General features: G+C 43.7%; 1 protein-coding gene across 1 annotated transcript in view; it reads left to right on the top strand.

Annotated features, from left to right (window-relative positions):
* Positions 1–15703, top strand: part of NAALADL2 (N-acetylated alpha-linked acidic dipeptidase like 2) — a 762753-nt gene that overhangs the window by 421172 nt on the left and 325878 nt on the right. Inside the window, exon 5 of the mRNA XM_063131966.1 lies at positions 1666–1816. Within this exon, the coding sequence (XP_062988036.1) occupies positions 1666–1816 (151 nt within the window). The remainder of the gene's footprint in view (positions 1–1665; positions 1817–15703) is intronic.

Below are 15703 nucleotides of genomic sequence, written 5' to 3'. Positions count from 1 at the left end.
ATATCTGTCTTTTACCAGTAAGAGGGGAGTGGACGTGCCCAGGGGGAATCATTGCTGCCAATTTGACTGTCCCTGTCTAGGGAACAGTCTTTAAGAAGCAAACTTTCACTTCAACTCATGATAGGCATTCTCTCCACGGGTTAACCTTTGGAGGGCTCTGATGGCCCTCCAAAGACAGGAGAGTGTACTGGGCACGTCCACATGCCCTAGGGGAGCTCATCCCCTTGCACCACATCTATTCAATTGTTCCCCAAAGTTAGGGTGGGTAGCAGTGCTGTGTTTCCTATCTGTTAGTATATGATTTCAGGTTGTGTTTGTGCATTTGGTGGAGCTACTGTTTAAAAAAACACTGGGAAAACTCCATTCAGAGTAGAAAGAGAAGTTTCCCAGAATCTCAAGTTACCCATTTTGCCTATCCCCTCCTCCAACTTTGGGATTATGTGATCATGACCGGGAGTTGACTCTGCCCCTCAGCCCTTCGAAAAGGTACCTTTTCCCGCTGTTTTAAACCGATTTTTTCAAAAAATTCTAGCACGCGAACCACAGCACACAGAGAGCTGAGAGTAGGCTCAAAATGACCCCCAGCCACGACTCTCTAAGCACAAGAAGTTTCAGAAAGATAGCTGTAAAAAAACACAGTTATCCCCTATTCTTTTCCGCAATGCAATCCTATGGGTGAAATTTTTCAAAATGGCGATCGGATCGTGCCGTGAAAAGAGAAGCGCTCCGCGTATGGCCACTTCTCTTCGCCGTGCTTCTACGTGTCCCCGGTCCGCTTCTACTCCGCCTCTGGGCAAGGCAGAGCAGGCCAAATCGCTTCTGATTCTCCGCTTCTAATCGGAGCGGAGCACATCCCTAAAAATAATGCGTACTTTTGGGGGGAAGTGTGCATGGATAGGCTTTAAGCAATGGGAGATGAATGCATACATTTCAAGGGTGTACTCAGTTGATGTACTCATTTCAAGGATGTACTCTATTTTCCACCTATGCTCAACCAGTATATTTGTAAATAAATGCAAATATGACAATCCACCAATAAACTTTCAGTAATCTCCAATTTAGGGATGGGAGGACTTCCCCATGTCCTGTTTCAAAGCAGCTTGTTGGACTCCCACTGGCTGCCTGACCCTGGCAGGCATGCAAGGCAAGCGGCCTGTTCGTCCATGGGCACCCAGCAAGAGCTTGCTGCTCCTCTTTCCTGGGAGCTGCCATTTTGTGTAAAAATGTCAGGTATGCTACTGACGTAAATCATGATTAGATCTAATTAGACCATTTGCAGCTGTAATTTTGTGTAAATGGGTCTATTTACGGCTGCCATTTTGCACAAATCACGATAAACATAAGTAGCTTACTTACATTTTTTGCCCCAAATGGCAGCCTAGTGGGAAAAAGAGAAACTGGGAAAATGTGAACTGGCCCAACTCAACATGCACCAAGTTGGGCCAGCTTGGGGGTCCATAAACTACATCTAGGGGTCAAGCTGGTGAAAACTCGCTGACCTCTAGTTTCAAACCGTACTCCTCCAACATCTCTACTCCAATTAGGAAACCAAACAGTAGTGAACTCTGTGCCCCCGGAACTTTTCACTGTTTGGTGCAGTGTGACTAAAAATATGTTAAAGTGTCTTGTACTTATGTCCCCTTTTATTTTTTTGTGTTTTATCAGCTTTCTCTGCTAGAAGAAGCAGGTTTTGGAGGTGTATTAATTTACATCGATCCTTGTGACTTACCAAAGACTCAAAATCTGAGCAATACGGCATTTATGGTGTCCTTAAACAGTGGAGGTGACCCTTCGACACCTGGATATCCAAGCATTGGTGAGTAGTCCAAATGGGTTTTTCTACAATTCAAAATAAATGATTAATTAAATTGTTGATAACGAAACTATCAGTTAAAAACAAAGGGCAGAGGTGGACTGCAGGCCCTCCTGTTCCTGACCAAGTGGACCATAACGTTCTGCTTCCCTGTGACATATGTGCCACAGCAGAGCTTTCCAAACTGTGTGTCGTGACATGTTAGTGTGTCGGCTGCAGTGTGTAGGTGTGTTGTGTGAACGTAACGAAGTCTGTTAATCATGTATGAAGAGGGTGACTTAGCTTTTGGATTCGTGTTTCAAAAATGCATCCAAACATAGGTAAAAAAGCGTTAAAAACTCTTCTGCAGTTTTCTACTACATACATTTGTGAAGTATCCTTTTAAACGATGATAAACGTAAAGACACTGAAATGTCGACGCTTAAAAATGCTTGATGACGAAGTGTGTGTGTCTTTATCTAATATTTCACTAAATATTCTAAATATTTATCTTTATCTAAATATTCAAAAGCTGTGTTCGTCCCATCAACCTCATACATTTCATTAAAATGGCAAGTAGTTATTGGTGTTAATCAATTCTTTAAAAAAATTCTTGCACATTTTTACATATTGTTACTCATAAATGACAATAATCTTGGAAATGTATGTTATTATCTTACAAATCGTATATTTTTAAAAAATATAAATGAAAGGTTTTCATGAGATATCTTGTTTCGTTATTACAATTTATGTACAGTATGTGTCCGTATCTCTTATAAGGGGTTAACCTCCGGTTTTCTAGTAAAACTGAATTACTGTGTCGCGAAATGATGCATATCTCAAAAGTGTGTCAACAACATGAAAAGTTTGGAAAGCTCTGTGCTACAGAATAATAATAATAATAATAATAATAATAATAATAATAATAATAATAATAATAATAATTTATTATCCGGCTCTTCCTCTGGATCGAGGCTGGGTACAAAACAAATGCAAACGCCATAAAATACATATAATTAAAACATACAAAATGAATACATCATTAAACAACACATTAATAAAAAGTAGGGATGTGCTCCGCTCCGATTAGGAGCGTAGAAGCAGTAGCGGATTGGCCTGCTCCGCCTTACCCAGAGGCGGAGTAGGAGCGGACCGCGGACCCCCTAGAAGCAAGGCGAAGAGAAGCGACCATTTTTCGGAGCTCCGAGTTCAGTCGGAGCGCTCCGGTCGCCATCTTGAAAACATTTCGCCATAGGATTGCATTGCGGCAAATAATCGCGCATAACTACGTTGTTTTTGAAGCTATCGTTCTGGAAATTCTTGTGCACAGAGAGTCGTGGATGGGGGTCATTTTGAGACCACTCTCACCTCTCTGCGTGCTGTGGTTCACGTGCAATATTTTTTTAAAAATCGGGTCAACCGCGGGGCTCAAACTGCGTTTCGGCTTTTCGCCCATAGGATTGCATTGAGGGAAAGAATCGGGGATAACTGGGGGGGGGTTTAAGCTATCGTTCTGAAAATTCTTGTGCACAGAGAGTCGTGGATGGGGGTCATTTTGAGACCACTCTCAACTTTCTGCGTGCTGTGGTTCACGTGCAATATTTTTTTAAAAATCGGGTCAACCGCAGGGCTCAAACGGCGTTTCGGCTTTTCGCCCATAGGATTGCATTGAGGGAAAGAATCGGGGATAACTGGGGGGGGGTTTAAGCTATCGTTCTGAAAATTCTTGTGCACAGAGAGTCGTGGATGGGGGTCATTTTGAGACCACTCTCAACTTTCTGCGTGCTGTGGTTCACGTGCAATATTTTTTTAAAAATCGGGGTTTGGGTTTTTTTTTTTTATTATTATTATTATTTTGGAAGCGATGACAGGCACATTCAACTCCCAATCCTGATGAGAATTCATCTCCTCAGAAAGCATCCTCCTCCAATCCCAGCGTTGGAGGGGGGACTAAGGCAGACCCACCCTGAGAACTTTCTGTTTTGTGTCTCTTTGTGGGTTGGCGTTCGTGGAGGGAACACTTACTTAGCTAGTGCTCCTGCTTTGGAGATAGATTAATTTAATATAGGTTTAGTTTGGCGCGTGTGTGTGTTTGTTTGCTTCTTTCTGACTTGTAGCTTAGTTTGCCCTGTGTTTTCCCCTTACTTTGATTTAATATAAACTTTATTTTTGAATTTTGGAGTGTGTGGTTGGGTTGGTTGCCCCCCCCTTCCCTGTATTAAAGCCTGACTGTTCTGCTTTTGTGAAAGCTTTCTTTTGAAAGCATACACACACTTTTTGTCCCATTTCCCTACATTTATATTCTTAAACATATTTTATTATATTCTTTCACATAGTCCATTAGTATATATTCTCATACATATTATATTAGTATTCATATTTTGTTCTTCTTATAGTAGTGGTTGGTTCTTTTTCCCCCTCCCCTCTCTTAAATCCTGATTGTGTTTCCTTCTATCTTCTATATACCAAATATACCAAAAAAATTGGATTCTCTTTTTCTTCTCTGTGTAACTTCGACGGAGTGGGCTGCTTTTGTCAAGTTCAACAGGCAGCCACAGATTGAGCATTTTGGGGAAAGCATACGCACACCATTTCCCTATTCTTAAACATATTATTATTATATTCTTTGACATAGTCTTAGTAGTCTATTAGTATACATTCTCATACATATTAGTAGTAGTATTCATATTTTGTTCTTCTTATAGTAGTGGTTGTCCCATTTCTTGTCCCATTTCCCTACATTTATTAGTAATATTCTAAAACATATTATTATATTCTTGTAGATATTCTTAGTAGTATATTCTCATACATATTAGTAGTAGTATATTTTATTGTTCTTGTCCCATTTCCCTACATTTAAACATATTATATTCTTCTTATACATATTCTTAGTAGTACCTTATACATAGTATTAGTAGTATTAATATTTTGTTAGTCATCATGAAAAGAGAAAGCAGGCGTGCTGAAAGCAGCAAGGCTCAGTCTGCCAGCAGGGCTTCCTCTCCTCCTGTGAAACTCAAACGGGCAACTCCTTGGCTGACTGCTCCAAAACAGAAGCAGGACAAGCAGCAGGCAGAGCCACTCTCTTCTGCAACTTGTGCCCGGCGTTCTCTTTTTGAGGGTGGGAATGGGAAAAGTGCCCGTTTGCAAGAGGCACGTGGCAGCAGTGCCATTAGAGGAGGAGGAGTATCCCCAACTCCTTCATTCTCCTTTCAGCCCACGAGCCCGCTGATGGACCTAGACGAGGTCCTCAGCACAGTGGAGGGGGGGGAGGAGGAGGAGGCGGTGGGCCTCCAGGATGTGGGGGCTGAGGAGGAGCAGCAGCAGGCCGAGGCTCTCTCCCCAGTCTCATCCCACACCCCTGTTTCTGTGGCAACACCAGAGAGCTCAGGCGGGCAATTGGTGGTGTCACCACAGAAACGAAAGACAAGCATCGTGTGGGACCACTTTGAGTTGGGAGCGGATCCCCGCTTTGCTGTCTGTCGCCACTGCAAACTCAGCCTAAGCAGGGGTTCATCGACAGGGCATTATGGAACCAGCAGCATGAAGATGCATCTTCATAGGCAGCACCAGGCGATCTTGCTGGGGAAAGAGGCGGGCAAGGCGACTGGTTCCAGGGGAAAGCCGAAGGCTGCTGCTGGCACTGCCACTCTAAGCTCTCCATCTCCCATCCCCACAAGGGTTAGGCAGGCAACCCTGCAGGACATGGGGTGGGGGAAGTATTGACCCACAAGATGGCGTTTTCCAATGCCCACCCAGGGTGCTACTGTGTTGGGGCATCTGCCGGGACTGACTCCTCCCCAATACTAGATCTATGACATGTCACTCTGCCTGCCCCTCTGCTAGCCTGTCCTCCTCGGTGACCGACTCGCTGGGATGGTTTGCGTTTGCAATGCGTGACTAACTGCAATGCTGGCTTAGAAACCAGCCATCACTTCCTTGTGCCCCCAGAAATGCCCGCAGCCTGCCTGCCTGCCTGCCCGCCTCCCCCGGGGTGCTGCTGTGGTGGGGCATCTGCCAGGACTGACTCCTCGCCTACTCTGCCTGCCTCTCTGCCCGCCTGGTGCCTGGTTTGCTCCCAATCGTCCTCCTCTGTGCCCCTCAAGGCGTAACTGCTGGCTTAGAAAGAAACAACCAGCCATCTTTGCCTCACTTTGCGCCCACTTATGGGTTGGTTTGCTATGCGTTAGTGCTCAAGCCATCCTTGCGGCACTACAATGCATGCTGCCTGCCTGCTTTCCATTGATGGTGCTATATAAATAAATAATAATAATAATAATAATTCTCCCCTTCCCGCCTTGCAGCGATGGTGTATGTGTCTTGCTTTGACTCAGGGGAGAAGTCCTTCCTGCGCTCACTTAGACTTTATCAAATTCAATAATCCCTTTTTCAAATGTGCCAGAAGATTTAGGGTTATCTCGTGGCATGTTGGGATTGCCTTGGAACTGGCCCCATTGAGCTGTCTGCAATTGCAACTTTAAATCCCTGACATACTGGAGTGTTCAAATTTCAAAAGTTCCCCTAACATCAGGGGATGATGGGATTGCCTTGAAACTTGGTGTCCATGGGGACACATGGGTAAGCTGTCATGGGACCAAAGGATAGGTTTCTAACGTGCAAATTGACGTAGTTGTAGAATGGGACTTGATTTGGGGTGAGTTAAAAAGTTTAAGCCGCGCCAAAAATCAGGGGATGATGGGATTTGCTTGCAACTTGGCGTGCATGTGGACACATGGATAAGCTCTCCTGGTGCCGAGTTTGAGGTTTCTAACATGCAAATTGACGGAGCTATCCCAAGGGGTGTGAATGGGGTGCCCGATTTTCATAAATTCCCCAAAAATCAGGGGATGATGGGATTGCCTTGAAACTTGGCGTGCATGTGGACACGTGGATAAGCTATCATGGTGCTGAGTTTGAGGTTTCTAACGTGCAAATTGACGTAGTTGTAGAATGGGACAATTTGGGGTGAGTTAAGCCATGCCAAAAATCAGGGGATGATGGGATTTGCTTGCAACTTGGCGTGCATGTGGACACATGGATAAGCTCTCCTGGTGCCGAGTTTGAGGTTTCTAACATGCAAATTGACGGAGCTATCCCAAGGGGTGTGAATGGGGTGCCCGATTTTCATAAATTCCCCAAAAATCAGGGGATGATGGGATTGCCTTGAAACTTGGCGTGCATGTGGACACGTGGATAAGCTATCATGGTGCTGAGTTTGAGGTTTCTAACGTGCAAATTGACGGAGCTATCTAAAGGGGTGTGAATTAGGGTTATGGGAGGTGCGTTAGAGGGTAGAGCCGCGCCAAAAATCAGGGGATGATGGGATTTGCTTGCAACTTGGCGTGCATGTGGACACATGGATAAGCTGCCCTGGTGCCGAGTTTGAGGTTTGTAACATGCAAATTGACGGAGCTATCCCAAGGGGTGTGAATGGGGTGCCCGATTTTCAAAAATTCGCCAAAAATCAGGGGATGATGGGATTGCCTTGAAACTTGGCGTGTGTGTGTATACGCCCATGAGGTGTCATGGTGCCAAACGTGAGGTTTCTAACTTCAACGGAAAAAAAGTTGTTTACTTTTTTAGCTTTCAATGCAAGCCTATGGGGGGGCAAAAACGGAGCTCCGGATCCGATCCGGAGCTCCGAGCGGAGCGGAGCGGAAGTGGGCGGAGCGGGGGCGGGGCGGAGCGACCCGCTCCGAAAAATGGCGGATCTGCAAGTGAAGCGGAGCGGGGGGTCCGTGCACACCCCTAATAAAAAGCATCTTAAAATTCAACTGGGTAGGGTAGTCGGAAGAGATCAGTCTTTATAGCTTTCTTAAAATCCAGAAGACTGTTAAGTTGACGAATTTCTCCCGGCAGGTCATTCCATAATCTGGGAGCGGCAGAGGAAAAGGTCCTCTGGGTACTAGTTGTCAGCCTTGTTTTTGTTGACTGGAGTAAATTCTTCCCAGAGGACCTGAGTGTGTGGGGCGGATTGTACGGGAGAAGGCGATCCCGCAGGTAGCCTGGACCCAAACCATGTAGGGCTTTAAAGGTGATAACCAACACTTTATACTTCACCCAGAAACTAATTGGCAGCCAGTGAAGAGATTTTAAAACTGGTGTAATGTGGTCACCCCTAGGTGTACCAGTGACCAGCCTGGCTGATATATTTTGAACTGGTTGAAGTTTCCCGACTAGGCACAAAGGTAGCCCTATGTAGAGCGCATTGCAGAAGTCGAGCCTCAAAGTTACCAGCGCATGCACTACCGTCTTTAGGTCTTCCGACTCTAGGAAGGGGCGCCGCTTACAGACCTAGGCTTCGTTTCTACCAGAGATGCGAAAAGTTAATAAGGGACAGGGTGGGGATGCACAAGAATTCCATTCCAGTTTGCAAAATAGAGAAACATGGTCTCTTCACAATCCTCAATGTGAATGCAATTCGGTGAGTAATCCTTAGGAATTATTTGCAATTTCCCAAGCTTGCATTAAAAAATGCACAGTTTTACCACAAAAACTGCATTTTCACATTTAAGCCTATGGGGAGGATGTGTGCATCATGAGTGCACACTTTTTTAAAAAAACAAACAAACCTGTTTTTCCCAATCAAAAATGTGCATTTTTCCAAAAAGCAATTGGTCACATTCGGGAATGTGAATGAGGTGAACAGATCTTCAAGGAGAAATGCAGAGAATCTCAACAAGCTGAAATATCATAAGTTTGTCCATCCTTAGAGTAGGGTACCTTTAAGCAGGTACAGATATGTTTCTTTCTCTGCTGGATAAGAGCAAACTGCTCCCACGTAACTGAGATTCATGTAGAGGTCATACACATGACTGAAGGTCCATCACTTCTCTCTATGTGTGTTGTTGCTATTGCTGCTGCTGTTGCTGCTGTTGTTGTTTAATTAAGTACTAAACCCGATGAGAAGAAACCAGAACAAAAACAGGAAGTCTGAGGGATAAATTGACTCCCACAATAGAGAATCATTGTGGAAATTACCTAAAGTGTCACCACTGAAATGTCATCAAAACCAGCAGTACTGTCCAGTTAATTTATTTCTTTGTCCTGCCTTTCTTTCAAAGAGAAAGCCAAAAGGAAAACAAACCAATAAACAAACACTAAAAGCAGCATGAAAAAAGGGCAAGAAGGCCAACTAATCATTGGTTTACCCAAAGGCCTTCTTATGGAGCCGTATTTTACTGAGACATTGAAAATGAAACAATGAATGAGCCAGGCAAGACTCTATAGAGATACCACTTCCACGGCGCAGGTGCCACCACTGAAAAGACATTGTCATCCACCAGATATCAGATGATGGTGGTGGGAACATGAAGCACAATGTTGATTTGAGAGCCTGCAGAGGTGTAGATGGTCTTTCAGCTATCCTGGACCCAGACCATTCAGGGCTTTAAAGAGAAGAACCATCATTTTTCACTGAGCCTGGAACACAAGTAGCCAGTCCATATACAGGGAACCAAATCAAAGTAATATTCCCATCCAACCAAATATGCAGCATCTGAACACATCTGGGAATATGACATACTCCTAGGTTACTCTTGGGAAAATAACAATAATCAAGAATTGGACTGAAAGGCACAGATGTGCGTTGCCAAGTGTGCCTTCTCCTGGAAATTCATATTGTAGGTAGCCAAGTGTGCCTTCTCCAGCAGTTTTCTAATTGTGCCTTTTCCTTGCCCCAATACTAACAGCCTGAATATTCACAGTAGCTCAGTGATACTAGTGGAAATAATTGACTTAAAAATGATATTTCTCTTCGTTCCCATCACTTTCCTGGATGAAACCCCACCCCACCCCTAGATTTAATTCCCACAATTTGAATAAGTGTGAACTTCTCATATCTACTGTAGTGTTGCAAGTTTCTATGAAGCTTTTCCTTTAGTGCAATATATTTGCTGATAGATTTCATGATGGTGCAGAGAAAGAGGCTACTCTGAACCTCAACAACAACGACAACAACAACAGCAACACCTGGAAAGCAGATCTTCCATAGCATTTAACAGCATGGGAAATATCAACACTGATTATCTCCGGGCTCAGACAAGGGAAGGCAGGTGATCTCCTTCTAAAAGCATCAAGCAATAGTTAATTGAGAGGGACAAGGAGCAAAGTTACAAAGCAGCTTTCTGCTGCTGCTGTTGGGGGATGGAGGAAATGAAGTGTAGCTGATTGTAGCTACTGCTCAGCACTGGCTGCTGGTGAATTCTGCAGTGCTAATTGACTATTGGAAAGGCTTATAGAAGAAGTTCGAATTGATACTAGATTTGCTCCTATTAGGAGCCCAGCACCTCATTCCCCGACACGTTGAAGTATGACCTATTAGCTTATATTGAATTTTAGGGTAAGTGGAGAATAGAGTTGGGAAACCCGGCTTTATTGTTGTATCTTCTGCTTGGGTAGATGTTCTTACTGTTCTAGCCAAGCATTCCTAGTCACTTACCTGTTCAACTCAGGCATGTATAGATTGTGTAAAATCCATTCAGTCTGCCTTTTACAGATTGCCAGGCGCCATTGCGTTCCATCATCTGCTCATTGAAGGGATGAATTTTTTTCCCGTTCCCGAATTTACGCAAACTCACACCTTTTCCCCAAAATGTGCAAATCCCCCCCCCCCCCCGCACATTGTAATGCTTTAGCCTGCGGAGGAAATGCACATTTCTTGCCATTTATTTTTTTTTGGCATATTTTTCTATTACTAAACTTGTACAACATTTGGGAAAGTTAGAAAAATGAACCACAAGTCTGCAGAATTCACCCGACTGGGGAAAGGCCAGTCCGCTATGGGATCCGCAGGTCAGATTCATAAAAATCCGAACTCATTTGATTCTGTTGTGGATTTCTCCAATGTCCTTAGGTCAACTTCCAAGCCATAGAGTTAAGGGATGGCTGAGAAAGAAATTCAGTCTTTGGGAATTCCCATACAAAATGGACCAAATGTGCCTCAGATCTTAACCATTGGTTTTTGTGATAGTTTTCAGCAGTTGAAACAAATCAAAGTACGGCCATGGCTAGACGAGGGGGGTGGAGGGGTATTATCTCATGATTTTTTGATCATGAGATCTCCCCTCAGTCTACACATGGTGTGTGACATCCAGGAAGGAAGAAGACGTTGCACCCTCCATTTTGTTTTTGTTTTTATTTTAATCGAGAAAGAGCACAGGAGCGCTACTACAAAAATGTAAGGGTTTTTTTTTAAAAAAAAAAACACTCCCGCTCCCCCACCCCACCCCCATGGTCACAGAGCTCCTGAGGATCTCCACATCATGTGCCCGGGTCCTCGCTGTTACTCGCGAGGAGCTGGGACAAACCACAATGCCCGGCCACACGTCTCGTGGTCTCGGGATCATCCCGGGAATGCTGGAAAAACCACAACAGAAGTGTAGGGTGATATCCTTGGGCAAGGAAGGGATCATCCCTCCCTGTTCCTGGGATGCCCTGTGCATCCCAGGAAACATACGTCTTTGAAAGAAACATACGTCTTTGAAAGAAAACACACATTTTGAGACAAGTCATACATTTCAATACAGAATTTAATATATTTAAAATGTATTTAATAATCTGTAATTAAGTACTCTTTTGAGAGGATTTTTATTTCAATGCGCAGACGAATGCAGAAACAGAACAAAACAAATTGTGGGTGAAAGCATGCAAAACTGACATGGACCTGAAATAGATAGATTCACCCATGCCAACATAGAATCATGTGACAGCTACACCAGTGGAATTGTGTTCTGCTCACCTTGCTCTTTTCTCAGTGTTATGTTGGGGTTTGGGGTTTGTTTGTTTTTTAACCATCTACCTATACAGCAGCCTTCCTCAACCTGGGGCGCTCCTGATGTGTTGGACTGCATCTCCCAGAATGCCCTAGCCAGGCTGCTATACAGGGTGGGGGTAAGACGTTAAGAATCATACTGTGAAAATGTCACAAGGTTCCATCAGGAACATTTGGTGCAGTTACTTGTCCAGATCCCGAAAATATCTAACTTGAAATGTCACTAAATCAGCTGAGGTAACGATGCTGTGACACGGCATGACCAGAATGGCGGGAAAATAGAAATATTTACCTCATTGTCATAGAAGGGTGTTAGCTATTCACAGTATGAAGTGCCATGACAGCTCAGTGGGACGGAACTGAGCAATTCCTCGGCAGCTCAGACTACCTGACCTGGTGTTTTTAGAACCTCTCTTGGGAGTGAGAGAAGTAAATGTAGTACTCTCCAGCTTTATTCTTGTGTGTTTCATGGAGATGTTTGAAGAATGGCTTGCTGTTTCTCTGTTGCTTAACTCTACAATGTTTTATGTCCATGAAAATGTAAAGTAAATTGAAATGGTGATACTGGTTGTAGGATGCTGGCTGAATGTCTAGAAATGACGCGTTGATTTTTTTTTGATGGATACAATAAATGCTTTTTTCAGGGTTCATAGAATCTACCCAAAACTTTCCCAAGGAGAAAAAGAACAAAACAAACAAAAACAAGTCTCCCAAAAAGCCAGAATGACTAAACTGAAGACTTCATTCTGACTTGAGAATGCAGTGGAACAGCAAGGGAGGGATCACAGAATAGGTGCGTTAAGTTCATAAGAACACAAGAAGAGCCCTGCTGGATCAAACCAAGGGTCCATCTAATCTAGCACTCTGTTCACACAGTAGCGATCTGGCTGTCGACCAGGGAACCACAAGCAGGACATGGTGCAACAGCACCTTCCCACCCATGTTCCCTAACAACTAGTGTATATAGGCTTACTGCCTCTGATACTGGAGGTTGCACTTAGCCATCAGGACTAGTAGCCATCTATAGCCTTCTCCTCCAGGAATTTATCCAACCCCCTTTTAAAGCCATCTATTTAGCTTTAGGGTGGATTCCTGCATGGAGCAGGGGGTTGGACTCGATGGCCTAATAGGCCCCTTCCAACTCTAGTATTCTATGATTCTATGATCTTGTGGTAGTGAATTCTAGAGTTTAACTATGGCTTTAGCTAGACCTAAGGATTACCCCAGGCAAATGGAGGGGTCGTCCCTGCCTGCTCCCGGGATCCCCTGTGTGTCATTTGGATGCACAGGGATGATCCCAGGATGATCTTGGGATATAGGCCTGGTCTAGCTATGGCCTATGTGTGGTGTGAAGAAGTACTTCCTTTTATTTGTCCTGAATCTCCCACCAATCAGCTTCATGGGATGGCCTCATTGGGTTCTAGCATTATGAAAGATGGAGAAAACAATCTCTCCCTATCCACATTCTCCAAACCATGCATAATTTTGTACAGTGGTTGGCCACTGTGAGAAGAGAATGCTGGACTCAATGGACCCTTGGTCTGATCCAGCATGGCTCTTTTCATGTTCTTATGCCTCTCTAGCTGAAAATATTTTTAAAGGTGGGATGTGAGGTGTTTCTACCTCAGCCATTCCACTTCCTCTGCCTTTGGATGGGCAGAAGGCTCTGATCATGGAGGGCCCCATCTAAACAGCACTAACCCATTTGGATTGCCCTCTAAGTGACAATCTTAAATAAGGCCGGATTACTGCCTGATGTCCTTTTTATTGATATGAGTGATTTGTTGCTTTCTTTTCCTTTTTCTTTTGGTAACATTGGTTGAAATAATTTAAAAAGAATATGAAGATGAATGGGTGAGTCTTTTCTATGTTGCTGTTTGGCTGGGTGCTATATTTTATTTGCTTGGCCACTTGTTTGCAAGGAATTTGTTTAGTTTCACATGAGTGCTATAGTTCAGAGTTGTCTCTTAAACTGAAATCTCTCATCAGGTAGAAAAATGACTCAGTAAATGAAGATATGGAGAAAAGCTATTTGCCAGGCTCCCTATGTAAATAGCAAAGCATCACTGCTCTGAAGAGTGAGGACCCCATTCCTAAGATAAGCCACTCAGTAATGGGATTTCTATCTCAGCAGTTGTGGGGAGGGGACTTATATCATGAGGGAATTCTCGGAAAGCATTGTTGATGAGGTGACTGCTATCGTTTAAAACAGCAACAACTGCTGAATTATAACAGCTCAATCCAATAAATGTCTCACGCACTTGACAGAAGGGTCCAGTGAAATGCAGTTCTGTAGAATTAATTCAACAATCTCCAGCACTAGCAAAAAATACATTTTTAATATGTTTTACTCTGGGAGGCATCAGTCTCCAGACATTATCTACATGGCATTGTGCTCCGTGGCTTCCACTGCTTTTGGAGTTGGCATGGGGTTGTTTTGAGCCTCGTTATACTTTCCATTTCAGAGTAAAGGTCCCAACAGTTTTATATTACCAGATGGAAATATTTAAAAAATTCTCTAAAGGTGAGGAGGCAGATATGAATACACCACAGGCTGGCTCCCAACCACTCCTTAAGGCCTTCATACCTTCATTAAGATCTGGGCTGTTAAAACAATGAAATGGTGTCTGGAGTTTCTTGACTCCTCTATAAAACACTTGACAAGATGAGGCTTTGGACCATGGAAAGACATTGTGCCGCTAAAAATCTGTACCATAGAGAATCCGAAGGTATAGCCCATAAGACTGACTTTCATATGGTAGTTTTCTTCTTGGTTTGTATTACATAGAAGCTCGTCATATCTTCCTATTCATTCCCGCAAATATTTCTTCCAAGCCCCTCAGATGTTTTGCCAGGGTAGGAACCTCCAAATTCTTCTCAATTATTGCATTCCTCCTCAGGTAATTGCAATGTTTATTTATTTATTTATTACATTTTTATACCGCCCAACAGCCGAAGCTCTCTGGGCGGTTCACAAAAATTAAAACCATAATAAAACAACCAACAGGTTAAAAACACAAATACAAAATACAGTATAAAAAGCACAATCAGGATAAAACCATGCAGCAAAAATTGATATAAGATTAAAATACAGAGTTAGAACAGTAAAATTTAAATTTAAGTTAAAATTAACTGTTAAAATACTGAGAGAGAAAAAGGTCTACAGCTGGCGACGAAATCAGTACAGTGTAGGCACCAGGCGGACCTCTCTGGGGAGCTCATTCCACAGCTGAGGTGCCACAGCATAGAAGGCCCTCCTCCTAGTAGCCACCTGCCTCACTTCCTTCGGCAGGGGCTCCCGGAGAAGGGCCCCTGTAGATGATCTTAAGGTCCGGGCAGGTACATATGGGAGGAGGTGTTCCTTCAAATAACCTGGCCCCAAGCCGTTTAGGGCTTTGAATGTCAATACCAGCACTTTGAATCGGGCCCAATAACTTCCCTCATTGTGTCCAGGCAGACGACTCCAAATTTGCTTTTAATTTAAATTGAGTTCTAAAATTGATGCCAATTCTAATTTTGATTGGTTTTCTCCCTTGCTTTATTTGTACCAAGGATCCAGTGTAACAATATTGTATCATGCTATGCAGCAACCATGTAGAGTAAGTTGGGTGGAAAGACAAAAGGCTCTCAGGTACCTTAGCATGAATATGAATTTGGGATTTGTATACTAAGCCTTTCACCCCTACGTTGCGGCCTGACAGGTGTTTTAAAACCACACTGTTTTTGCAGTGCTTGGAAGGCAGCAAAAATATGAGACTTAAAAGTCTTCAGTTGGATCAACATATGTGGCTGGAGAGCTGTGTTCACCTTGGTGGAAAACAAGTTGTACAGGATGAACTATCCTCTACACTGGTAATATTGTGATCATGGTTTAGTAATATGGGTTAGTACTCTCCATAACGAGCTATGAACTCTTCAGTGGTTGGGTCTTATTCATTCTCTGTCTTTCTGCCTGTCTGTCTGTGGCCATAGCTAGATGGGGCGAAATCCCAGGATGATCCCTAGAATCATCCCTGTGCATTCAGTTTATGCACATGGGATCCTGGGATCAGGGAGGGATGATCCTTCCCTTGCCCTGGGATCTCACCCTCTCCTTTAGTCCCAGTCTCTCTGTGGTCTCGGGCTGAGCCCAAGACCAC

Source organism: Elgaria multicarinata, chromosome 8 (genome assembly GCF_023053635.1).
Source record: "Elgaria multicarinata webbii isolate HBS135686 ecotype San Diego chromosome 8, rElgMul1.1.pri, whole genome shotgun sequence".
In the NCBI taxonomy this organism is placed as follows: Eukaryota; Metazoa; Chordata; class Lepidosauria; order Squamata; family Anguidae; genus Elgaria; species Elgaria multicarinata.
Note: the sequence above shows the minus strand (reverse complement) of the source record. Positions and strands in the feature narration are given on the sequence as shown.